The 24,587-nt window shown below is 40.7% G+C and overlaps 1 protein-coding gene across 6 annotated transcripts in view; it reads left to right on the top strand.

The window, feature by feature from the left end:
- Window positions 1-24,587, top strand: part of ZNF462 (zinc finger protein 462) — an 89,242-nt gene that overhangs the window by 46,156 nt on the left and 18,499 nt on the right. For 4 of the 6 annotated variants that reach the window (XM_054003397.1, XM_054003400.1, XM_054003398.1 and 1 more), the window contains exons 4-7: window positions 21-185; window positions 1,975-2,078; window positions 5,183-5,301; window positions 9,576-9,767. In XM_054003397.1, the coding sequence (XP_053859372.1) occupies window positions 21-185; window positions 1,975-2,078; window positions 5,183-5,301; window positions 9,576-9,767 (580 nt within the window). Of the gene's footprint in view, window positions 1-20; window positions 186-1,974; window positions 2,079-5,182; window positions 5,302-5,848; window positions 5,925-9,575; window positions 9,768-24,587 lie in introns of those variants that run through there. The other 2 variants (XM_054003401.1, XM_054003399.1) reach the window with 2 other exon arrangements.

Below are 24,587 nucleotides of genomic sequence, written 5' to 3'. Positions count from 1 at the left end.
ATGTTTGTGTGCTCAAACAGGCTTTTGGACACTTGGAAGATGTTTCAAAACTCAAGGAGAGGAAGGTGGTTGGCTACAAGTGCAAATTTTGCGTGGAAGTCCATCCAACACTTCGAGCCATCTGTAATCACCTCCGCAAGCATGTCCAGTATGGGAATGTCTCTTCTGTGTCAGCCACTGTAAAGGTAAGAATTCCTTAAAGGTGACTGAAAGTGACTGAAACTACTTGCATTGTTTAAAATAAAGGCCTGGTTGATAACTTGTGGAGGGCTCTTGTGAGTTTGAATGGGTTTTGAACTGGGCATTCTGGTTCAGCATGATGTTTTAATCTAACACTAAGTTTCTGAAGTGCATTTGGTTTGTTTCAAGATGTTTTAATTTTTTTTCACTCTCGATCCAGGGGCACGAAGACTCTTTAATTCTCATTTCTTCTCAGCCACAAAGGAGTTGGTGTCGTTGATGATCAAAAGACGGTTTATGAGCGGGAAACTTTCTCTCAGCTACTTTATGGGCTACATTTCTGCTTAGCTAAGATCAAAAAGAGTTTTTTTTGTTTTCTCTTTTTCTATATGTATATGATTTTTATTTTAGGAGGAGGAAGTGTGCACATACAAATGTGTGAAGCTGATTGTGGTGCACCTTTCCGCTTTGGAATTTGTACACTGGCTCCAAACAAAACATTCAGTGGCCAGCTGAGCCAGTGATCCCGTCCAGGTGATGAGGTGCAAACAGTGTTGTTCCTTTCTCCCTGTGGAAAGGGGTGCCTCCTATGACATCTCCAAGGACAAGTGGTGTTTCAAAGTCTGATTTTCCAGGATATTTATTGGCAGGGGAAGTGAAAGTGAACCAAGGCTGTGGGAACTAGCTCTTGTCAGAGGCTCCTGCTGCCTGAGTGACAGGCCTTTTTTGGTGACGTAATCTGCTTTTTGTGATGAAGCTGTGTCCTCCACAGCCTAACTCTGCCCACCTAAGAGAGCTTTCATTGCCCTACCACTGACCTTTCCTTACCTTCTCACCTGGTACTCCTGACAGATTCAGATGCTTCCCTCCTGAGAGTCCTTTCCCTCTCCTCCTCACTTCTCAAGTGATGCTTGAGTAGGGTCAGTGCTTTCTTTTGAGTAAATAAAATCTTGCATCAGGGAACAAAAGCTGAAAGCCATGGCCTAAAGAATGTGCTGGAAATGCCTCTTACAGGGTATTTAAGTAGCTGCACAAATGCGTGCTCTGGTTAGAAATGGGAAAGGAAGGCTATGAAAGAGAATTAAAAGAAAGACTTTTTCTGTTTGCTCCATATTTTTAGAGGGTTCTAGGGTCTTAGTGTACCAGCTTGTTTCTTGAGAGTTTGACACTGATGGACAAAGTCTACTGAAGAGTAGACAGCTGTATTAGTCTGCAGGATAGCTACAGTCAGCTAGAGCAAAGTAAACTAAAATTAACTTGTCTGTAACTTACTAATTATTTTCTGATCAAGTTTAGAAGATTCTCACTAGGACCATGGGAAGATAGGTTTCTTGGCTTTTTGCATGATCTGACACAAACTTGCTCAAGGAGTGAGGTGTTTTTTGTTTGGTTTTTTTTTTTTTTACATATGCATGCATATATATAATAGATGTAATTATGGTTTTCTCTCCCAAGAATAGGTCATTTTTTTTCAGAAAGCCATTGATGTGGAATTTGTGTAGGGATGTGTTTAGAGAAATAATGCAGTGGGAAGCCTGGACGTTCTGCTGAACACAGGGAAAGACTGAGGGGGGCAGAAGGGGAGAGAGAATTGATGGCTTTGGGGGGATATGTGTTTTTTAGCAGGAAGCTGAAGATCCTTCAAACACAACTTTGATGGAGGGTTTTGAGGGAGCCAAAGACCCTGGCATTGTGGAATTTACAGAAGCTGAATATGGAGCATCCCTGGAAGATGAAGCCAGGCCTGGGGGCTACCACTGCAGCCAGTGTGACCGGGTTTTGATGTCTATGCAGGGTCTGCGATCTCACGAGAGGAGTCACCTGGCTCTGGCCATGTTTGCCCGGGAAGACAAGTACAGCTGCCAGTATTGCTCCTTTGTCTCTGCTTTCAGGCACAAGTAAGTTGTGGCTTTTTTTGTTTTGCTTTGTTTTGTTTTGTTTTGTTTTGTTTTGTTGTTTTTTTTTTTCTTTTGGTTTTTTTTTTTTGTTTGTTTGTTTGTTTTTGTTTTTGTTTCCTAAAGAATCGCCAGCTAGCAGTGCTGGTTTGTGGGCTGACACTGAAGAAGAGCTCGCCTGATTTGATGCTGAGCCACACTTTACTTGTGGTGTTAACATATTTTCCACACTGCAAAGTCTTTGGCCGTTATGATTGGCTGTTTGTAAAAGGTTGCACCTTTATGTGTTCTTTAATTCGTGTTAGCCCTCTTTTTTGCATGTAGGGGAGAAGCGTGCAAGCCAAAGAATAAGGATTATTTCAGTATGCAAACAGTGCAGCCCACCATTTACACAACTTTGTCAAATGCATGAGACAAGCCAAGAAGAGAAAAGTTAATCTTCCATATTTAAGAAACTTCTGCTGCATATAACTACCTTGTTTGTAATTATTACTTTTTTTGAGTTTTTATTTCTAAAGTTAAAACAGTGTCATAAATTTACCTTAAATCTGATTTTTTGTTCTTAATTATGGCATGCAATTTCAGTCCACAACTATTTCAAATTCATAACAATGTGCTGTATGAGTGACTCCCTCATCCTGCTTCCTTGTCTGATATATGATAATCATTAATAGTCACATTTCTTATAATTTGTTTCCCTGAGATTTGACTTAGCTTTAAGTTTCTTAGTTTTAAAAATTACTTTAATAATAAAAATATATGTGTCCCCCCCAAAAATGGGGTCTGTGATATATTTTCCAGTGTCATCCTGGATCTGATTCATAGGCCTGTTTCCTCTTAATTTCTGGGGAGAGAGCTGCTTGTTCACTGTTTTAACAAAAGGAGGCAGATCCAGGTGCTCATTTGATGCAGGACTCTTAAATTTGGTGATGATGTCACCATTTTGCAGTCAAATGCATGTGGAAGAGAAGACATTTTTTAGTTCCTTGTGATGAAAAACAAAGTTTCTGTAGGTGTCACAGCACTGCTGATGCCACAGTTGGAAAGGTCCACGGGACTGAGCAGCCAAGGGTAGGAGAGGGACTTGGGAGGAGGATGATGTGAACAGCTGGGTGTATCCCACCCTGCTTTGGCAAGGCTGGCAAGTGAGAGGAGCCCCTGCAGGGCTTGCTGTTTGCCTGGTCAACTTGCTTCAACAATCAGACTTTTGTTGAGTTTGATGCCTGGTCACTCCGTTTCTTACTGAGGATAAGTCATGTCCCAGAAGTTGCAGGATGGGTAAGTCAAAAAGTGGTGGATGGCAGGGAAGAACTCACCACCTAACTTGCTAATAGGTGTGGTCTGTGTTGTTGAAGTTGTTTGCTTTTTTGTTTCTGATGCAATTTTTCCCCTGGGAGATTAAGTCGGTGAAGGAAACCAAGCCAAATGTTTAAACAGCCCAATATTCACCCAAATCTGACCAAAACTTTAAAACCTCCTTTTGGAAGAGTGCAGCTGGCAAACTGTGTGGTTGTGAATATAGTTTCAATTATTGCCCTGTAGAATACCTTAAGGTATATATATTTATAATAGTTTTATATGTATTACATACCTCTCTAGCAGGCTGCTTTAATTGTTAAGTAATCTCATTCCCTGGAGGCTGTTTAAAACAAGTTTTGTTCTTTGAAATAGTCAGTGTGAGTGTTCAAAGCTTTACTCATTTAAGAGACATTTTCCCCCATTTCTGTAGAAAAGCTGTGCATTTTGTCTTGTCCCAAACTCCATCCTGGATTTCTGCTAAGTTGTATTTGTATGAAGTGACCCTGAGAGGAGATACAAGTTCATTTTTCTATTTTTTTGCTGTTATCAGATGTTTGAATACACAGGCTTCAGTGTTAGCTCTTGTAAACAGGGGTTTTCTGGCTCAGGCTCTTGTCAGTGTGGGACTGATCACGTGAAATCTTGTGTAGTGTGACAGGGCTGGAACAACTGCTATTTGAGCTACATGTTGATACTCTGTAAAAGAGCAGGACAATTTAGGACAAATAAAAAGAGCTATGCCTGAAATACATCTAGAACTGAAGTGGGGGTGGAAGGCAGTTTTGGCAAATTGCAACTCCTGCAGTGTCTCTGCCCCGTTGTTGTTCCATCACTGTGCATGAGATGAGTCAAGCTAGGACCAGATCACAAAGCATAAATGTGTCCAACGTAGAGGCTGTACTGGAAATATCTACAGCTTGGGCTCAGACTACCTGCTTGCCACCCAGAGACAGTGAATTCCTGTCTGTCAGCCACAGCGTAGGAACTGCAGAGCTCTGCAGGATTCACTCAGTTAGAATGAATTTGATGTTCTGTTAGAAAATGTGGGAAGCATCCTTTTTACTCCTCCAAATGTTACTGAGCTGTCAGGACAAATTGTGTCGAGAGCAGTTTTTTGATCACTTCACAGTATTCAGGCTGTTGGTGCTTCCATTTTCCGTGAAGAAAGTAGAGGCTGGTCTTTGCCACCCCTTCTTCTCCTGCTGAGCTTCATGTAGAATCTCCTACACTGCTGCTTCTGAAACTCTGCTGCCTTTTAATCCTGGAACTCATGAACTGTAGCCTGCTGGCACCCTCCCCAGAGCAGGATCTCTAATCTGCTTTTGCTGCTGTAACCAAAAGAAGGCTTCCTCAGTAAAGTTGGTCAACAAAAAAAATTTTTTTTTAAATTTTTTACTCTTGATCAACAGGACAAGAGGGCACATGTATATTTTCACAAAAATTTTTGGCAGGAGAAAAATTGTGTCATGATAATTTAATAAGAAAATAATTTCTTGCCTGTTTCATATTTCTTCAGCTGGTCCTTTCAGTGTGGATCATGCATAACTTAATTTATACTAATCTTGCCCTGTAAGTTTATTTAGGTGGCTTGCTCTCTGTATATACAGAATTGGTGTTAGCTCTGCTCCTTTCATTGACTCTAGATTTGACTTTATTGTGCAAGCAGACCTGTTGAATTTGTTGAAGAGAGCATGTGAGAATGGGTCCTTACTTGCTCTGCTGTTGCTGTTAAGTGCTTTGCTTTGCCTCTGAAGGTACAGCTCAAACAACTGATCCGTTTCTGTCTCCCTTTTCTGTCTCTCCTCAAGCCTGGACCGTCACATGCAGACCCACCACGGGCACCACAAGCCGTTCCGCTGCAAGCTCTGCCCCTTCAAGTCCTCCTACAACAGCCGCCTGAAAACCCATATCCTCAAGGCTCACGCTGGTAAGTCTTTCCCTCTCAGTCTTGCAGCTGAAATTGGCCCAGTGTGTTCTTGTGGCTGATCACAGATCCTGGGTTGAACCACGTGTTTTGTCACCAGAACTGGGTAAGATTTTTCCAAAGGCCACGTTTGTGGCTGGACAGCTGATGGAATCTGTTGGGCTAAGTAGGAGTTTGGGTAATGGGAAGGGCAAGGATTAAAAATGATGGGTACTTCAAGACCTTTTTTCTTCTCTTTCGTTTTATATGAATGGTATTTTTTCCTTATTTCTGCTTTTCTCCAAGTGGATTTCATCGCTTACACCATAGATGCCATAATGAAATTGGCAGTGAGCATTGCTCTGCTCTTTGCATTTATCTTGGTGCTTTAGGTGACTCTGGGAAAAAGACTGTGAACAGCCTTGTGGTTTTTGGTAGAGTCTAATGCTGGCTTTCCTGTTAAATCCAAACCCTGCAAATACTGGGAGTCAGGTCTGTGTACAACAGACTGAGAATGTCAAAATTGCATTACTAGACATGGAAATTTGTCTTGCAAATCTTTGTATTTCAGTATGGAATCCATACCAGCAAGCAAGCAAGACATGCTTCTGAGGAGCAGTAATTGGGAAGGTGATGTGTCACACAAAGGAGGTCACCTGAAATTGTTGCAGCTTTGATTATTAAAAAAGTGATTTCCTCATCTTTATTCCTTGGCCGTAGACTCTTGGCATCATCACACATCCTGCATTGAAAGATTATCTTTTGGTTTGCAGTCCAAACATGCACTTTGGTGCAAATAATAGAATAGTGACTAGTCTGAAAACCTGACAACTAGCCCAGCTGTTTAAAAGTTGTGAGTAGAAACTCCTTGAACAGGAGTTTTTTCTGATAAAAAGGACCCACAAGTATGTTCCTTTTTCTATTATTTGCTTACTCAAAGTCATATACTCTGGGGTGGAGGAAGAAAGTGGGAAAATGGGGAGAAAAGGCATAAGAAATTTGGAGCTGTCTGCTGATACAAAAAAAATATTATTGTTGCCATTGATCCAAAAGCATTTTTCATCTACAGAAATACAGATTGATCGTCTTGTGTACTTTGTCTCCTGGGTTTTTTGGGGGTTTTTTTTGGGGTTTTTTTTGGTTTTTTGTTTTGTTTTGTTTTTTTTTTTGGTTTTTTTTTTTTTTTTTGGTTTTTTTTTTTTTTTTTTTTTGTTTTGTTTTTTGGGTTTTTTTTGGGGGGGGGTTTGGGGGGGGGTTTGTTTTTTTTTTTTTTATTTCACAGAGCTTTTGCCAATTTCTGTACTTGGATGGATAAAATAAATTGGCTTGACTTCTGCCACCCTCCTTTTGTATGGGAGGACCATGGCATTCTGTCCTTTCTAGGAAATCCAACTGTACACAGCAGTTCCAGTTCACAGAATCCCACATCCTGTATGAAGGAGCCATGGTTCTTTATTTTCACCAACCATTAAGTAATGTTTTCTTGATGCTATTACACAGCTAGGCTCCTTGCTTGAACCTGGCAGATTTTTAGACCCAAAGTTACCATGCAACTAATATTTACTTCACACTTCTCTTCATGTAATTCATTGATTTATTTTTTAGGAATCCATGCTTCTGAGCTTTGTTTAGTGGACAGACACCCCTTGAAGGGCCATGTTTTGCATTCAACAAGAACACAATTTCATGGTTGCCTAGATAGTGCTTGCACAGTGACTTGGGTAATAGGGTTTCCAAAGGCTTACAGACGTTTCTGCCTCAGTCCCATTTCTACCAAATGAATAGTCACATCACAGAAAAGTTGCTTGTATGTTTTTCAGTCAGAACTTTGCTTTGGTCTGTTTTGAGTCAGTCATTCAGAAATAGGTACTATTGAACAAAAGTGTCTGACTTCCTCAGACTCCCCAGTTTTTCAATGACATGGTGGTCTTCTGAACCTCTTTTTTTGTGTTATTACAATTTTTTTTTTCAATTGTCAATCGTCTCATTATCCATTTATTTAGAATTTAAAACTTCAGTCCTCCTAAATTTTTCCTGAACTCTCCTGGAGATCTTTAGAGGTCTATAAAATCCTGAATCCTGAAGTGTTTTACTCAGTCTGCCTCTCTGCCTCATTTTCTGGGTGTAGATCAAAATTCAGTGAGCTACAAAATCCGCTCTTGTGTGACAGCTGGTACCAGTGTTTCTGGCATTTGTTTGTCATCCAGTGTGTGCCATCTCCTTTGGCATGCAGCAGAACAGTTTACAGTTACTCTAAACGGGCTCTCTTGTTTTCATCTGAACTTTTTCACCTGTTCTTTATCTTTTTTTCCTTATTTTTTTTTTGCTTGTGTTTTTGAGGAATCCTTGTCACCAATTTCTTAATCAGCAATTACTCTGGAAATGCAGAAATGGGTGATTGTAAGATAAGAGCATTGGTTCTGTTCACTTTCTGTGTAATCTAGTGCTCTGAGTACATATCAAGTGTTGAGACCCACTACATAAATGTTTACATTTATTTATTTATTTGTTTGTGTATTAATATGATCACTTGGTGAGATGCAAAATTAGCAGTCAAAAAAAGTGCAGAAGACTTCTGTTGGGCCAAACTGTAGCTTTTTCTCTGCAATCAGACACATCCTTTTCATGTTTTGATGTCCATTGGAAATGAATAGTGGGCATATTTATTAGTGTGTCTAGGCTGCTTGGTATGTAATCATCCTTTATTTGCTTTAATGTCTTGTGGTGCTTTTAAGTTAACAGTTGGTTGGTGCACATTGTCATCCAGGAATCTCTTACACTGACAAAGCCATGGAGGTCTATATTCTGTATCCCACTGGTATCTTGTAACCTTGGAATATCTTTTGTCCTTAAATTATTGTGTTCCATTGAGCAACTCATCATGCGTGCCACTCAAGAAATGTTGTATTTCTGTTTGTAAAAAGGAAATATGTAACTCCTGTAATGCACAGGTGGGGAATGTCACTTGAAAAAACACGCAGGGCAGTTTTTTGTTTCACCACTTCAGACTCTTCGAGAGATCTGTTCTTTTTCAGATGCACCAAGAAAGGTCATTCTAAGAGTTTGTATTTAGTCCTGATGATTAGCATGGTTTTTCTGGAAAATGGGTGGGAGTTTTGTGGAGGATGTTTGCTTATAATTTCAGGTGTGCTTACTCTGAATGGCTGCAAATGTGTGTGTTTTTATATTCTCTTTTGGTTCACTTATTTCTGGTGTGGGAAACAGTGCTGCTTGAGAACCTTCTTTTCTGGATTTGTCAAGAGGTGGAAAACATTTTCTGCTTCATCCATTACCAAAACTCTCGTTCTTCTGTTGCTGTTCATGAGTATTTCGCTCTTGTATTAGTTTTGGCACTTTATGTACAGATCGTATGTGGCCAGTGTTACTCTTGTACATGGAAGTGGCACTTCCAAAACAATAATTTGGCACCTGTATATAATATCACATTGTTTGTCTTGGGATGGTTTCACTTTGTGTTCCAATTGCCTCCGTGCCTCCCCGCAAAACAAATCTTGTATCAGGATTTGTTTCCCCTTGTTTGCTGTCTCTATGGCTTGGAATGTATTCAAAATTAAATCAACTACTGTGCATTACTTCTGTTCTTTCACTTCTTTTAGTGGTTTCTCATAACACACTTCCACACAGCCTGGTAGATACACCCGTTTTTACTTGGCATGGTCATGTGTCACCAGCCCTGACTTGGTTGCCACTTCTTTGAACATTGATGCTGCCTAATGGCAGGTTTTTAATAAGGAAAACTGTAACCTTTCCCAAATGTAATTACACCACACAGTTTTGTTTTTTTTTAACTTTTTTTTCTTTCTTTCTTTCTGTTTGTGGAGGGCCCTTTGTTAGAGTTTTGTAGTGTCCTTCTTGCTTCATTAATAATGACGCTGGATGTGCTGCATGCAGAAACAACTCCACCATCTCTAGTTGCTGTGCTCCCAAATTTGGGAGTGCTGTGGTTAAGTTACTCCATTTTCATCCCAGAGTCTGTTTTCTTCCCATACCATGCAACACAGGCATGCTGAAAGTCTGGTCTCTGTTTTTCTTGACATCAGCCACTGTACAAGGATCTGCAGTTGCCAGAAAGTGATACTTCGGTCCAAAGCAGGTGTCTACACCCACAGACTCCAGGCTGCTCCAACAAGGAGATGTGCATAGCTCATTTCCTTTAGGATCAGTCTTTTCGCTGAAGAGTCGTGGGAATTTTACTGCCAAGTTCAGTAAGAGAAGTGTGAGGGCCCCATTTTGTTTCTTTTGTGAGCTGATGACTTGCCTGTATTTCGCTCACCCAGGTGAACATGCCTACAAATGTTCCTCCTGCTCATTTTCCACCATGACAATCAGCCAGCTGAAAGAGCACTCCTTGAAAGTGCATGGGAAAGCACTGACACTACCAAGACCCCGCATTGTCAACCTTGCAGCCTCACACGCCCACCACACCTCCAAGAACCACACTCCTGCTGAAGAAGTGGAGGACTCTAATGGTAAGAGGTGCCTCAGAGCAAAGAATTTAATTGTCTAAGGTGCCGCTTAATATTTTTATTGCAAAACGAATTGCAGCAGCTTTGCACCAAAAGCATCTTCATTTGGTCATTAAGAGGAAACCAGAAGTTGCATCCAAACCAGGAGTAAACGTGGTGTTGTAGGAAGTGATCTGCTTTAGGTCCTCACCAGCTCATACTACAATTATTTGTTCCCTCACTGCTCCAGCTGACTTTGGAACATGTCACTGCTGGCTTTGCTAGCAGAGATTTACATTGTAGAAAATATTTCAGACTCATAATTTTCATTCCTAGCCAGTGGGGAAGTGGTCTTCAAATTCCATCCATGATCCTGATTTTCTTTTATATTCATAGAATCACAGAGTGATTTGGGTTGGAAGGGGCACCTTGATGATCATCTCCTTTCACCCCTCTTCCATGGGCAGGGACACCTTCTACTATCCCACATTGCTCCAAGCCCCATCCAACCTCACCTTGGACTCTTCCAGGGATGAAGCAGCCACAGCTTCTCTGGGAAACCTCTGCCAGGGCCTCACCATCCTCACAGGGAACAATTTTTTCCTAATATCTAATCTCATGAGTGGAGCACTTTGATGAAACCACATGATAAAGCTTAAAATGCGAACCAGTAACAGTAGGAAGAGTAATTATTGATGTTGTCGGTTGTGCAGAGGACGTCAAAAGTACCTTCAGATACTCAGCTGCAGGGAGGAGAACCTAAGCACCATTTCCTTTTCAGTGCTTCTTTTGAAAGCTGCTATTCCCCTTGTGCTGGAGAGATGTGTAGAAGATGCTTGGAACACAGTAGAGGGAGGGACACTGTTTAAACAGAGAAAATAGAAGAGGAGGTGTTGGAGTATCACAGCAAGCTTTAAGGCTTTTTAAGTAGTAGCTTATGAGGCATCTTTTGGTGTCACTTCCTACCAGTTAAGAGAAGAGCTCTTCTTTGGAAAAAAAGAAACCCCAACCTTAATTCCTGGATGAGTTTCATTGACATGGAAGGAGAATGTTTGCAGATGTTCAGAGAATTGGAATATATGGAAGGTGTGTTAGAAGAGGGGAGAAGAGAGCAAAATACTTTTTTTTTTTCCAGAAGCTTGAGTGGTTCTAACTGCTAAACAGCAGGAATTTTGTTGTTTGCTGTTTTGCTTGGGATACTGGTGAACTAAGGATGGGAGGTAGATATTATTTGTAATTGTTTTGTAGCATTTTTGGTCTCCAATTTTCCTTTCTTTCTCACCAGAAAAAAACAAAAACAAAAAAAAAAACAAACAAAAAAAAAAAAAAACCAAAAAAAAAAACCAAAAAAAAAAAAACCAAAAAAAAAACAAAAGTGAAATCAGAGTGAAAGGAAAGTTCAGAAAATGGCTGAAAGGAATTGAAGGAAGTAAATAATCAGCATAGAAGTACCTTATTGAAGGAAAAAAAAAAAGGCAAAATATTTTTGTGATTTAGCAAGTAACTTTCTGGGTGAGAATCAGAATCTTAACAAGAGATTTTGACCAGCTGCTCCCAGACAACCTATTTGTCAATGGGTTGTCTGGAACAGTGCAACTACTGAGTTTTTTTGCTGGATTAGTTTAAGCTAATTTTTTTTTTTTTCTGCTTTTAAAATAAAATGTTCCATTACTGACTTAAGAAGTGGAGAATAATTTTCAGTGGCTGTCCAAGCCTTCCCTGTGTGTTAGCAGTCTTTTGTTATTTGTGTGTGGACAATACTCTGTTTTGGGAAGGATGGTTCAGTTACTTTTTTTGTTTATCCCAGGTGCTAAACCTCTTGATTAGTGGAGTTAAAATCCAGGATACCTGCTGTATCCTGTAGAGAATAATTCTGCAACTTTTAATATTTCTTCCTAGAAATAGTTAAAACAATGACTCTGTTAATAACAGCATTTCATTGGGTTGACTTTGTTACCTAGACCTGTATTACAGCCTGAGACCAAGGCCAAATTTGTCCCAATTAGCTAGATCATCTTTAAATGGGGTTAATGGTTAAGTCACTTTGACAATAATAGAAGCCACCCACTGGGGAGCTCATCAGACAAGTACAGGTGTTACAATAATAGCGTTAGCATTTTCAGCATTGCTTGAGGAAGGAATAACCTGCTTTAAGTAGTTTTTTTCACATTATACAGTTGGCTGCAGGTCAGGTTAATGGTGGCTGCTCTTATGGCATCACATGTTTTTTGGGTTTTTAGAAGGCAAATTAAATCATTGCTTCTGTGGCCCAGGCCTGTGAGTCACAGGTGGTGTGCAAGACTAGATGAAATACTGGTCCCAATAATAGGAAATGCAGGCTCTGTTATATCTAGTTGGAGTATTAGGAAGGGCTCACGTGGTGTAGAGGAGCTGGATTTTGTCTTATTGGTTTGTATGAATACCCTGCAGTGTGAACCGTGATCAAAGCTAATTCACCAGGGATGCAGCAGTGAACCTGGGCTGGGGTGAAAGGCAGACAAAAGACTGCATCCTATTGTTAGGGAACTTGTTTTGTAGGTTGATAGGTGTGCAGCAGGCTTGTGTAATTTAAGTGGTTGCAGAAAGGAGCTGCTCCTGCCTGTGAGTGAATGCTCTAGTTGGAGTAGGAAGTACAGCAGGGTGGTTTGGGGAGATCTGGGGAGCTGTCAGGACTCAGTCGTCAGTTGTTGAGCTCCTTAAAAATGTGGAAGAGGGAGAAGGGTACTGAATTGTAATAGCAAAGTGCATTAATAGAGCTGCTCTGCAACAGCAACCCAGTGGAACTTCTGTGATGCTTCTTTTCCCTGCAAAAATTGTTCCCTGATGGCCCTTGCTTTTGTTCTTTTAGATCCATCTATTCATTAAAAGAGGTGAATGTGTTCAGATTTCTGTGGCTCATCTCCTTCAATTCTGAGTTGGTAGCAGCAGACCTCATCTGGAGTACTCAGCTGCACATCCCAGAGGTGTTTTTTGGGGTACCTGATAGACTTTTCATGGAACTGAATCTAAAGTGGAGTAGGTGCTGAATGTTTTGGGTATACCCATCCTTTCCAAGTGTAATTCTGGTGACAGCTGTCATTAGAAAGCATAACAACCTCTTTAGTCCAATTAATAACAATTATTCAGAGTGTGTGTGCTTCTCTCAGGGCAGTAGTGTAAGAAGGTGATGGTGTCACTCTTGATGAGTCAGCAGAGAACGCTTTTTTTACAGATGCATCATTCAAGGATCCTGCCTTTTTTATTGTATTCCTCTTTGCCTGCTGGGCAATATTTTAATATATAAAGAACTTGTTTTCACTGTATCCTCTTCTAACCAGAAATAAAGCACTATGTGGGGTTTTTTTGGGGCATGTGGAATTATGGTAGTTTGGTTTGTGGGTGTTCTTCTTAAAACAGTCGCCAAAAAAACCCCAGAAAATACTGGTCATGAGTGCTATTTTTCTGGTTTCCATAGTATAGGGACACTGAATGGTTTGTAGTGTCCAGCTTTTGTTGACACAATGAGGTTGCCATTGTGGTAAAATGTTCTTTGGCTCTCCTGATAGTTCACAGGTTTTTTTTTGACTTGTAAGAAGGAAATGGTGGGGGTTTACTATATATTTGTGTGAGTGTTTGGCTTTTTTGTTTGAATTTACTTATTTTCAATTTATACTAAAATGTTCCTTAACAGTTCTGAGAACTTGAGCAGCAAAAGTTAATTGTAAATGAAAATGCTACAAACTGCTAGGAGGACTGGATGAATCTCCTCACAAGATCTATTTCCATGTTCTTTCAGCCTTTGTGAGAAAAAGAGCTTGCATTCATCTTAATCTCTGGCCAGAATGGGTTTTTTGGGTTTTTTTTGATGGTGGTGTCATCCTGTGGGGCTCTGTGTGTCACAGGTAAGTGTTCCCAGCTCTGCTCCTGTTGAGGGCAAGGCAATGGAATCCAAAAATCTGCATTTCCAAGGCATCATGTGGGAAAGCTCCTATCTCTTTCCATAAGAAAGAGCTGCAAAGACACAAAGCAGAGACCCAAAAATTGTGTGGCTGAACGTGAGAAAACACGAACAGCAGCAGGAACTGTGTGCAGAGGGATCATCAGCTGAGGGCAAAGCACATGGCCACAGACACTGCCTGTGTGAGTCGTGTTATAAATGTGTGTTTGTGGTCAGGGGTGTGGAGGTGGTGATCTGCCCTCCTCTCACAATCTGCAGAGACACATGAGCTCAGCCCCTTGTCATAAAGTCCGTAAGGCAGAGTGACTTAACAGGCTGATGAAGAGTTTCACGTTGTGCCTTCAAACACAGCAAAGGCCTCTTGAGACCATGTGAAATACCTGTCCTAAATTGCCCTGGTTGCTATTACTGATTTTTGGAGTCACCCTTTGTTTGTTGAAAATAACCCCTTTGGCCTAACCGTGTTGTAGAGCAAAGCACTGCTCTTCATTCATATGGCTGGCAGATTTGGAGCCTCATAAATTTCCTTCTGTCATGACTGCATGCAGTCATTCAAAATTACAGCTTTTTAAAATTTTAGTGTTTAAGAATATTGAATTGTCAAAATAAAGCAGCAAAGTGTCAGGCTAAACAGACCTGGATGTGGTTTCTAATGTCTCCTCAGTCATGCTGCTGTGGTAGAAGACCATTTCTTTTTACTGGCCACCAGTTCTTGATCTACTGAAAGTAGCACACTATTTGTGTGCCCTTGAAGCTCAATAATTATGCTTTTCATTGTTGTGCAAACCAAACAGGATTTATCATTAATACCAACACACATCACAAAACATATGTGAGGTCAGAACTAGAAGATTTCTTGAGTCTCCCAGTACACGGTATGTCAACATCTTAATTAAATTTAATTAATTGCAGCAGCAAATGCATTGGAAACTGCTAAGTGAAACATCCAGTGCCCTGTTCCAGTTTTTTTTTTTCCCTGAACTTTAGCCTTTGCCAGTGGAAAATAACTTTGCCTCATCGAGAGACTGAAATATAAATACATCTGCTTGTGTTGCCAGAGCTAGGCTGGGCAAAAACTGCTTGACTAAGTCTTGTTTCTTGGACTGTTTTTCCAGAACTGTAAATCCCTTCCAATTTCAGTACACTTTTTCAAAGCAGATAGTGCATAATCAGACTGTATGTCTTCTTCTGTGCAGCCTCACAGATGAACTCCTGAATGTTGCAGAGGGTCTTTGGCAGGTTTTGCTAAAGCAATTTCATGTAATACCAGAATGAGGGGAGAACTATGGGCAGCAAGGCACCATTTCAAGAAAATTTGCAAATCTAGTGCCAGTGGGTCATGATTCTGCCTTCCACCTTTCAGAGGAGAGGCAGGCTTTCCAGGTGGCCAGACATACTACCCTGATTTTTGGGTTCTGCTGTTTTTTGTTGTTGTTAAGTCTTTTAAATCCATATAATGGATTGTGGCTGGCTTGCTTATTTTTGTTCACATGCACTGATACTCTTGATAAGGGATATTTTTCTAACCTTGCAATCAGGGCAGAAAGTTCCTAAGATGGTCCCTTCCCCTTTGGTGCTGTTTCTCTATTATTGTTGCTTGTGTGTCTTTGTGTTTTATGGCTGCTGCTGTCTGGGGAAAATCACAGTGGTCAGTCCTCACAGCCAGAAAACTTGGTATTAGAGCAGAATGTGTTTAGTTCTGGGTTTGGAGGTTTTTTGGGAGGAGGGCTTGGACAAAGACTCTTTTGAAGTTTCAGGCCCTTTTTGTTTCATTGCAGTTTGGCTGGAAGGGCAAAGAGCCAGTAGTGACTATAGGGCAAATTCAGGCAGAGCTTCAACAGCTAATTGCTTTAATTGCCAGGTGAGTTGGAAGGATTGCATCCATGTTAAGGATGCAAGATGGTGATCTGCATACTGCAGTACAGAAGATGTTTTTGCTTTTGTAGTTGGAGTTGGGCTGCAAAGAGCTGCCTGCTTGTTCTGCTCGTTTCCCTGCCCCACAGGAGTGATGCCTCATGCTCACTCTCAAGTATCAGATTAATCTGTGTTACCTGCAGGCTGCTTTTTTTATTTTCCCCAGCTGTGTTCCTTCTTTCTGTAACCTAGAGCAAGTTCCTGCTTTCCCCTCAGCCCTTGCCTGTCTCTTCTTCCCACAGTGGCCATGCTGTCTCACAGTGCTTTTAAAACTCTGTGGTAATTGCTTGGTGTGTTTTATTCCTTGTGGTCAGTGTTAAGCTAAATATCAGATGCTGGATCAGATAAGACTTTTCTCCTCCATCAGATTGGCAGGGACTGGTGGAACAAGCATAGGGCTTGTTCACCTCCACTTTTACTGAACAAACTCCTTACTGTTCCAAGGTCCTGAGGCGCTGGGGGAATGACCTTGTTCTCTGAAGCTCTCTTCCACTGGGGTATAGCTGTTTGGCTTCTGGCCTTTTCCTGCAGCATGTTGAGAACTGTTTTGTGGCTGGTGGAACAGAGGGAGATGTCATTGGCTGTGCTGAGGGGAGTGTCAGCTTGCTGTTCATTGTGCTTTTTTTTCTGGTGCTGTTTTTTGTGCTTGAGCTGAATGGGCAAAGGCAAAGCTGAGATGAAGCAGGGCGCAGACAGGAGGAGCTCATGCAGCTGGAGAAGGCTGGTGTCAGCCTTGTGTGGAGTTGGCCACCCTGCTGTGATGGGATTGCTGTGGCCCTGAGAGGCTTGCCTAGGGTTGGGAGAAGACAGAATGTTTGGGTGGGTCAAGAAATTAATGAAGGAAGAAACTGATGCAGAAAGAAGTTACCCGATAGCACCCACAGTGAAAGAAAGAAGCATATCCTGACTCCTGTTGTGGGTTGTTGTTTGTTTGTTTGTTTTTTCCTTTTCCCTTGAGGTTTTTGCTTTCTTTTGTCTCTGATTTTCATGTTCAGGATAGAGGACAAAGTGGTAGATGCTGATCTCTTGCGTGTCTGGGTAATTTGTCATCTCTCAACACAGAGTGAAAAGGATGCTGTTGGCATGAAAGGGGGTACAGAGTGTGACTTGACCAAGGGTGTGCAAGAGGGCATTTCTGCAGAGTATCATACCCACATATCACAGCCTTCTCTGTCAGCCTCACTGATGTTCTCCCTGTCACCTGAGACTCCAGTTTATCCCATTGATTTAAAACATGCTGGAGGGATTTGGTGCTTGGCAGAGAGGTAAAACTTCTTTGCTCATTTTAGCTCTGTTGAAATGGATGTGTGTTATCATCATAGTTGACAGCCCAAGATTTGACATTTAAGTATCTGGTTTTATTTCTTCTTTAAGGAGCATTGTTACTACAAGTGCTTGAAAACACTGCCTGGAGTGTTCTGAGCTCAGAGCTGGTGATAGAGATGAGGACTTTCTGTTGGCAATAAAAATAATGTCAATGTGTGTGCTGGAGGTCTCCAGAACAAATTACACAAATTCAGGTTCCTGAACTCTGTGGTTAGAATGAATCCCTGGTACCCACATACTGCCACTGTAATTTTAGGGCCAGTTTTAAAGCAGAATGCCAATAAGTATTGCTTGATAAATTGATTTCCCCCCCCCCCCTTAATTTCAAGCCTTAAAGGAGAGTGAGCATTTAGGTGACAGAAACATGTGTGTTTGTGGCACTGTGTTTGTATTAATACAAATATGTAGAGGGTCATATATGGAAGGAAGTAGGAAAATTACCTGATGAATTGTCCTTAAAAATGAGAAGAAAATCATGGAACACAATAGCATGAGGATCAAATGGCTACTGATGAAAAAGAAAAAAGTTGATTGGTAGATTATTGTCTTGAGTGAAGAATCAGTTGAAGTAGAACTTCATAAATTCCAAAAAGAGCTTGTTACCAGTAAGTACTTTTAGCAGATTGGTTAAATCAGTGTCTTGCTAAAGCTATTTCCAGTTCTGTTTGTGTTCCCTTCTTCTGTAAATGCACTTCCATTTATGAAGTTTGAGTTTGAGTTCAACAGAATGAGGAATAGCTAGACAAACTTTTTATTTTATGCATTTTATGGAAATAGGTAAGATCATAGAGATTGCAGTGTTTGACATGTAGCGGAAATCTTGGTTTTAAGTGCAATCCTGTATTTAGGCAATGGAATTTACTTCTGTTTGCAACAAGAGGGTTGTGTGCGGCCTAAATGTGACCAGTAAGTGGCCAAGTCACCTGAAGAGCAGAAAAGTTAGATTGAGTTGAGGCCAGGAAAGAAATATGGTTGAGGAGAGAAGAGATGAAAACAAGTGATAACTAGAAGTTATGGTGAAGCATTTCCTGAGCACTGAACTGATCCTTCCAAATCATAACATCAGCAGAGCAGGTTGATGCCTGCCTTGAAAGCTCTTGCAAATGGGAATTTCTGGTGGTGTGGGATACTCTAAAACAAGGGGCATGGGGATCTCCTGGGCTGATCTTTTCCTTCTTACAGAAATGCCACGGTACAACTTACTTCATCGATTATATTACTTCTCCATAGATCCTAATTAGTTCCTGCTGCTTTCAAATGCATCATCTTTTACAGAATATTGTACTCTTGATCTCAACTGTGAAACTCCAAAATTCCTTTACAGGCAGCAGGGTGAGAGTCTCTCTGTGGAAGTGATTCAAGTAATAAAAATTATTTATTATTTTCTTCTTAATAGGTGAAATTTATGTCCCTTGGAAGTTACTTGGCTATTAGCACAAGAAGCTGCATGGCCTCTGTGCTGTCTCAGTCCTGATCAGAGCTATGGGACACAACTCCAGAGGAAATTCAAAGTTATAGAGAAATATGGATATAGCTTCTCTCACCTCTTCTGAATAACCAAGATTGCACAGTTCATGTGACTTTCTCTTTGCTCTCTTCTGAGGCTTAGAAATACATATAAAATCCTTCTCACAAAAGCTGGTCTGTTATGATCCAAGTAGTGGTTTTTAAAGACAAAGCTGGAATAAATTCCACCAACAGTCTTTGGTTTTGTTTTGTTTGGGGGTTTTCTTCAATTGGTTGTTGTTTTTGTTGTTTTTGTTTTGGGCTTGTTGTTGTTTTTTGTGGGGTAGTAGTGGTGTATAAATCCTTAAATGGTGATTTTATTCCAGGACTTTATTTTCTTTACTTTGTGATTACTCTTTGATTTTTTATTTGGGAGTGTGCAAGTGAGGGCACAAAACTTGTTTTTGTTATTTCTCACTCATAACATTCTGGCAATGTAAAGGTTCTTAAGCAGAAATCAGAATTTAGGAAGAGGACTAGGCTGACACTGATTTTAAACATGCAGTGAACAAGACTTGCACTGTCTGGTTCCCTGAGCTTCTTAATGAATGTTTAGTTGCAATTCTCTGAGTCTGTTCTCTCTTCCCCTCCCCTCAGCTTAATTTATTGCCAGAACATTTCACTCTCCCACATACTCTTCCTTCCAGGTCAGTGCTGTGTGGCATAAAGTGAACAAATGTGTGCAGTCTTCACAATCTTTGTATGGCACCCTGCTTCGCCACCTTCCCACTTTTCAAGCTGTTGCCATTCATGGCTATGTGCAATCCTGCCACTCAGTCAGCTGGTGATTTTGAGTCCCGTTGAATTTTGGAAGGGATTGTGTTCCTAAATCTCCTAAATTCCACCCTTATGCTTATCTTAAGCATTTTAAAATAGCAATTTGCCTTATGTTGTTTGTTGGTGTTCTATCGTGCAGCATTGCATCTTTACTTGGTTTTACAAATTTTTGTCCAGAGGAGACTGCTGCTTTTCTGAAATCCTTGGGGTTTTTTTCTGTCATTCTTTGTAGAAATTTTCTTTTTATGAATGAATTTGGATAAAGTTAAATAGCATTCCAAATATTTTCCTCTTAGTCTCTCTAGAACATTTCCTCGCAGATCCAGAATGTCCTAGGCCTGTATTAATATTTAATTTCCTTTTTTTCCCCTCACAAAGCGTTACTAAGCACTTTCTTTTATTTATACATTCCCTTTGGGTTTTTCCCTTCTCATGAGCCAAACATCTCTGTCCCCAGTTTCTCTGTTCTTTCAAACACTGGTCTCTTTTGACTGGTTGATGTTTCTATGTGAGTATACCAAGAGAGCATGTTGTCTTCACTTTTATCTCCCAGTGACTCCTCCTGGTCATTGAGCTATTAAATTATTAAAATTCTGTAAAGTCAATAATGTCACTTTCCAGTGCACTCCAACAGCTGCTTTTCCTGAGCAATCTTGCTCCCTCCACCCCTATCCATCACTGTGCAGGCATGAAAGTGTTTATATTACTATATGTCTGGTTCTGTTCACCCTAAAAGGATAAAGCAGGATAAAGGATAAATTTCCTCCCTGTAATAAGTCCTTTTCCCTCTTGTTTCTCAGCTGTTGCTCAGTGTCTCTTACTTAGATGTGTCTGGGTGAATTTCTGGCCTCTAGTTGTTGTGTTTAGGAATCTTGTGGAAGTGTTTTGCATATGGTGTTCGTTCATACCTCTGAAAATACCTACCAACAACTGAAACATCACTGAATTTCTGTGTGAATTTATGTTTTCAGTTCGGGATCAGAAACTGCATTTTTTTTCACCTGGAAGTGATCCCAAAGTTTTGTTTTCATTTAGGTATCTCAAACATGTTATATGCTGCACAGGATCCAATGAAACTTTGGATTTTCACTTTGCTTCTGTGGTGGGTTTTCATTGTATATTTTCTTTGTACATTTTTTCCCCATTGTGTGACCCCAGGGTATGCAGGGAATCAAGCTGAATTTTCATGACTGTATTGCCTTGCTCTTTTGGCTGAGGTGGGAACTTCCAGATTTGTTGGCAGATTCATTTGTCCCAGTCTTTGGGACTGTAGTCTGGATGAAGTTTTCGGGGTGACAGCATTCCTGACCAGGGATTTTAGCGTTCTAGGCATTCTGGAAATGCCCCTGGAGGGACGCAGTGAGACTTGCTTATGTGTTCTTACCAGAATGCAGCAGTAATTTAGATACAGCTGTGTTGATAAATCACCACGTGGACAATCATTTTTCCTGCCTTCCTTTCCACTTCTGAAATTTTGGGTATATAAAAACACTCTTCTGTACTAAGGAATGGCAATGCCTTTTAGGTCCATAGGTGCTGGCAGGGGTTACATTCTTTGTTGGCCTTGTTGTTTGTCCTGTGCAGGTAATTTGTGGGTAGGTGCCATATGTAAAATCTCAAAATTGAGATTTGCATCATTGTTGCTGTTCTTTCCATTTTTAACTGCAGCAATCACTGTTAATTTTTGCCTCTTGACATGACTGTAGGTGTCCTTCATTTTATCTCAGATCATCTTATGCTGTTATCTTGTTTTTGGAGTTGCACTGTGAAGTCCTTCCATTAATTTTGAATAAAATTGGTCTTTACAAAGGAGTCTCAGTGTTTTGGGTGTGGGCTTTTTTAATTTGTTTGATTGTTTCAAATGAGTCAGGGCTAAGTGTTCCATTTTCTTCCCTTTCACTGTATATATGAATGTGCTTTATTTTCTTGTGCTGCCTCAAGGCTGTTGAGTGGGGGGAAAAAAAGTGCCTTTTTTCCTTAAAATGTAAATGGTACTTCCTGGTGTTTTAGTTTTTTCTTAATTTCCCTTCCATTCGTGTTTATTTGCTGCTGTTGTGTTTTACATGTAATTAATACATATTTTCTTACATCTTCCTTTTTTTTTATTTTAAATGTTTTCTGCTTTCTGATTTCATAGGCTTTTAGGGCCTTTTTTACTTGTTTCAGACATAGAGCAACCTTGCTCTAGGCCAAGGTTGTTAACACTTTATCAAAGTGCACCCAGCCCTTTGTGCCTGGAGATGCAGGAAAAAGAAGAGGTGGAACTTGAATTGTGTACAGCCATGACTCAGTTTCTGTGTCAGTTCTGAAGGAAAAGCTCCGCTCCTTTCCTCCTTCATCCTTCAGCCTGGCATCCCATTGTTGGGGCAACACCTCCAAAATGTGTCTAGAGCATTCAGCCCACTCTTCCAGCAGAACAGAGCAAGGAAAAATGCAGTTTTTAAAGCAGTGCTGTTGCTCTGTGACTCTGGATATGTATCCCCAACCCTTCTCTAAGACACTGCTTTTGAAAAAAAAGAATTAAAAAAAATATCCAAAAGCTCACGCCCATCCACTGTTTCTCATTTGCTGGCAATTTGCTCTGTGCTGTGTGCCAGAATGCATCTTTAGAGGCAGGCTCAGGTCAGTTGCTGTCGTTCCACTGCCTCTGCTGGTTTTGGAGTGGGCACGATGAAGGTGAGGCCTGCTGAACACAGTGGAAAACTTCCCATGCCTTCAGTCAACTGTGGGCTCTGTCCAGGGTGTTCCTGGTGGAGCTGGGCTGCACCTTCATGCCAGGAGAGCTGTCTGGCATGCTGGTTCTCAGACACCAACAGAAGCTCTATGCACATGTGTTAATCCTGAGTGTTTTCCTTCAGGAAGTGCTAAATCTTGCGCTGCAGCAAGTTTGCAGCAAGTGTAATGAAAGAATTTGGCAGGGGAAAAGGCAAGGAGTACACTAGGCCGTGCATGCTGCCATTGTTCAAGGGTAAAACTCACTGGGAAAACTCTTTAGATGACTTTTTAAAATTCCTTTAAATGTCATAACTCTTTTAAGTGTAATGAAGCAATATACTGAAAAACTGCGAGCTGACCAGTGTGAAAGGTAGAATTTTCTTCTGGCTATTCATGATGACAGGGAAAGCTACTTGATGTGCTTTTTTTCATGTGTGTGTGGGAATTGACATGGAACTATCTGCTTCTGCAGTTTTCACAAACCAGATTCCACAGGGCTGTGTAAATAACCAATGGAAAGTCTGAAAGCTGGAATAATAGACACCAGATGATAGGAGGAGTAAAAACATCTGAAGTACAGTAGATCTTGCAGACAAAAGCAGAACTTCCTTCTCCTGAAAAGAATGGTCTTTATACCTGTAGCTTTCTTGGCCGTGGATATCTCTGGGACTTTGGCCAGGAACATTGGTGATATGGTGGAAATTTTTCTTTTCTTCCTGAGGAGGGGATCAAGTGAGCCACAAAGGAGACTTCAGTACCCTAAGAGTAATTTGACTAGTACACATTAAAAAATAAAAACAAAACAAAAAAAAACCAGTTTCAAATGCTATGAATTTTCTTTTTAGGCGTCTTACCCTTGCCAGGAGATCTGTGTAGCAATGTTGTGAGCTTTTAGAATCACTGAACCTGGTAGCCCAGAGAAGTGAGTCAGTAAATCCCGTCTGAGCTCTCAAGGTTCTCTCCCAAGGAGGAGTGAGTACACAGTTGCTGCCTTTGAGAGAAAAGAGACTTCTGCAGAGGGTTCACAGTTCCACAGGGCTGTCCTGTGCCAAAGTAAAGGATGTGGGGAGCCTGCTTCGAACACAAGGGAAGGAAAGCCTTGACATTTAAACAGGTGGAGCTCGCTGTGAGCCCTCCTGGTGAACAAACGTGCTCTGGAAGGGGTGGAAGCAAGGATAAACGCTGCATGTAATCCAGCCTCACTCAGTTCATGGGGCTTGGATAAGAAAAACAAAACTAAATTTCATTCATTTTACCAGAATCTTTCATGTCTCTGCCTTTCTCTTTGCCATGTACACCTGGTGGTGAAGCCAGGGGAGCATGGAGACATTTACCTGCTGTTTCTGTTTTATTTCGGGGTTTGGTTTGGTTTGGTTTGTTTTTTTTTTTTATTGTCATTATTTTGTTACTCATTTCTTGGGCATGTGTAACCCCCACCTGTGGTAGTGAGAAAAGAAAGCAAGCATTTTGCTCTTTTGAAGACAGGTGGAGAAGTCCCCACACTCAGTGTTGTATAGGCCTGTTTGCCTTTTGTTCCCCTATACTAATTGGTTGGAATGGATGGTGTTAAGTTCCCACAAATGTGTATCTGTTAGGGAATTCTTATATATCTAGCCTTGGGGAATTCAGCTTTGGAAAATGAAGTACACATCAAAGATGCAGGAGGTGGCTGGTACAGTTTGTGTCCTGACTTCCTTCCCACCTCCCCCCTCCCTTAGCTTTTCTTCCCCCTTCTAGAAAGCTTAGGAAAAGAGCCTTTTGTCTTCTAGTCAGGAAAATTGTGCTGAAATTCATCTGTGCTTTATTCATCTGCTTTGATTTGTGCCATTCATGGGCAGTTGTGGGTTATGTAGAACAAAGCAGATGAATTCCTAACCTCCACATTCAAGCAGTGTGTTGGGAAAGGTTCAACACCACCCTTCCTCCCCCCACACTCTTTTTTTGGGGTATCCAACCAACATATTACAGCTTTCAGTTTCAGTACTGAAACATTGCTGGACTCTGTTCCTCCCCCCACACTCTTTTTTTGGGGTATCCAACCAACATATTACAGCTTTCAGTTTCAGTACTGAAACATTGCTGGACTCTGTTCCTCCACATGCCATTAAAATGGTGTGGCAGAGTTCTGCTGGCTTGCAGAAGGAATGTGTCTTTAGAGATCTCTTTTCTCAGTATGGCCAAGCAGCAGTTTGAAAGTTTGCTTTACTGGAATTTATGATTAAACATATTTTTTTTCCAATGGTGCTTTAATTTCTAACATCATCAGCCTAAGTAGGGAAGAGTATCCATTTATTTTTCTTCTTTTTTTCATTTTTTTCCATATAGGTAGATTATTTACATGTACCCTGTGCCAGATCTTCACCTTGTGTGAACTGGCATAAGATATTTGAGAGGATCTGGTCTGATTTATGTGCCAAACACATAAAACATTTGGCAGTATGATTAACAGGCTTTGCCTTCAAAAATTAGGTGTCTTAAAATCAGGCTTCTTTTTAGACTAATTTAAATGTGTCACTCATTTTCTCCCTGAATCAGATCTAAAAAAGAGTAATTTATATTTCTCACTTTATAAATTGTAGAATACACATTAAATTAGATTAAGAAGTGCTGCACCTCTTAATCCCTTCAGAAAGCAGGGTTAGTTTCATAACCAACAGCTTGATCAATCC

Source organism: Vidua macroura, chromosome Z (genome assembly GCF_024509145.1).
Source record: "Vidua macroura isolate BioBank_ID:100142 chromosome Z, ASM2450914v1, whole genome shotgun sequence".
Lineage (NCBI taxonomy): Eukaryota > Metazoa > Chordata > Aves > Passeriformes > Viduidae > Vidua > Vidua macroura.
Note: the sequence above shows the minus strand (reverse complement) of the source record. Positions and strands in the feature narration are given on the sequence as shown.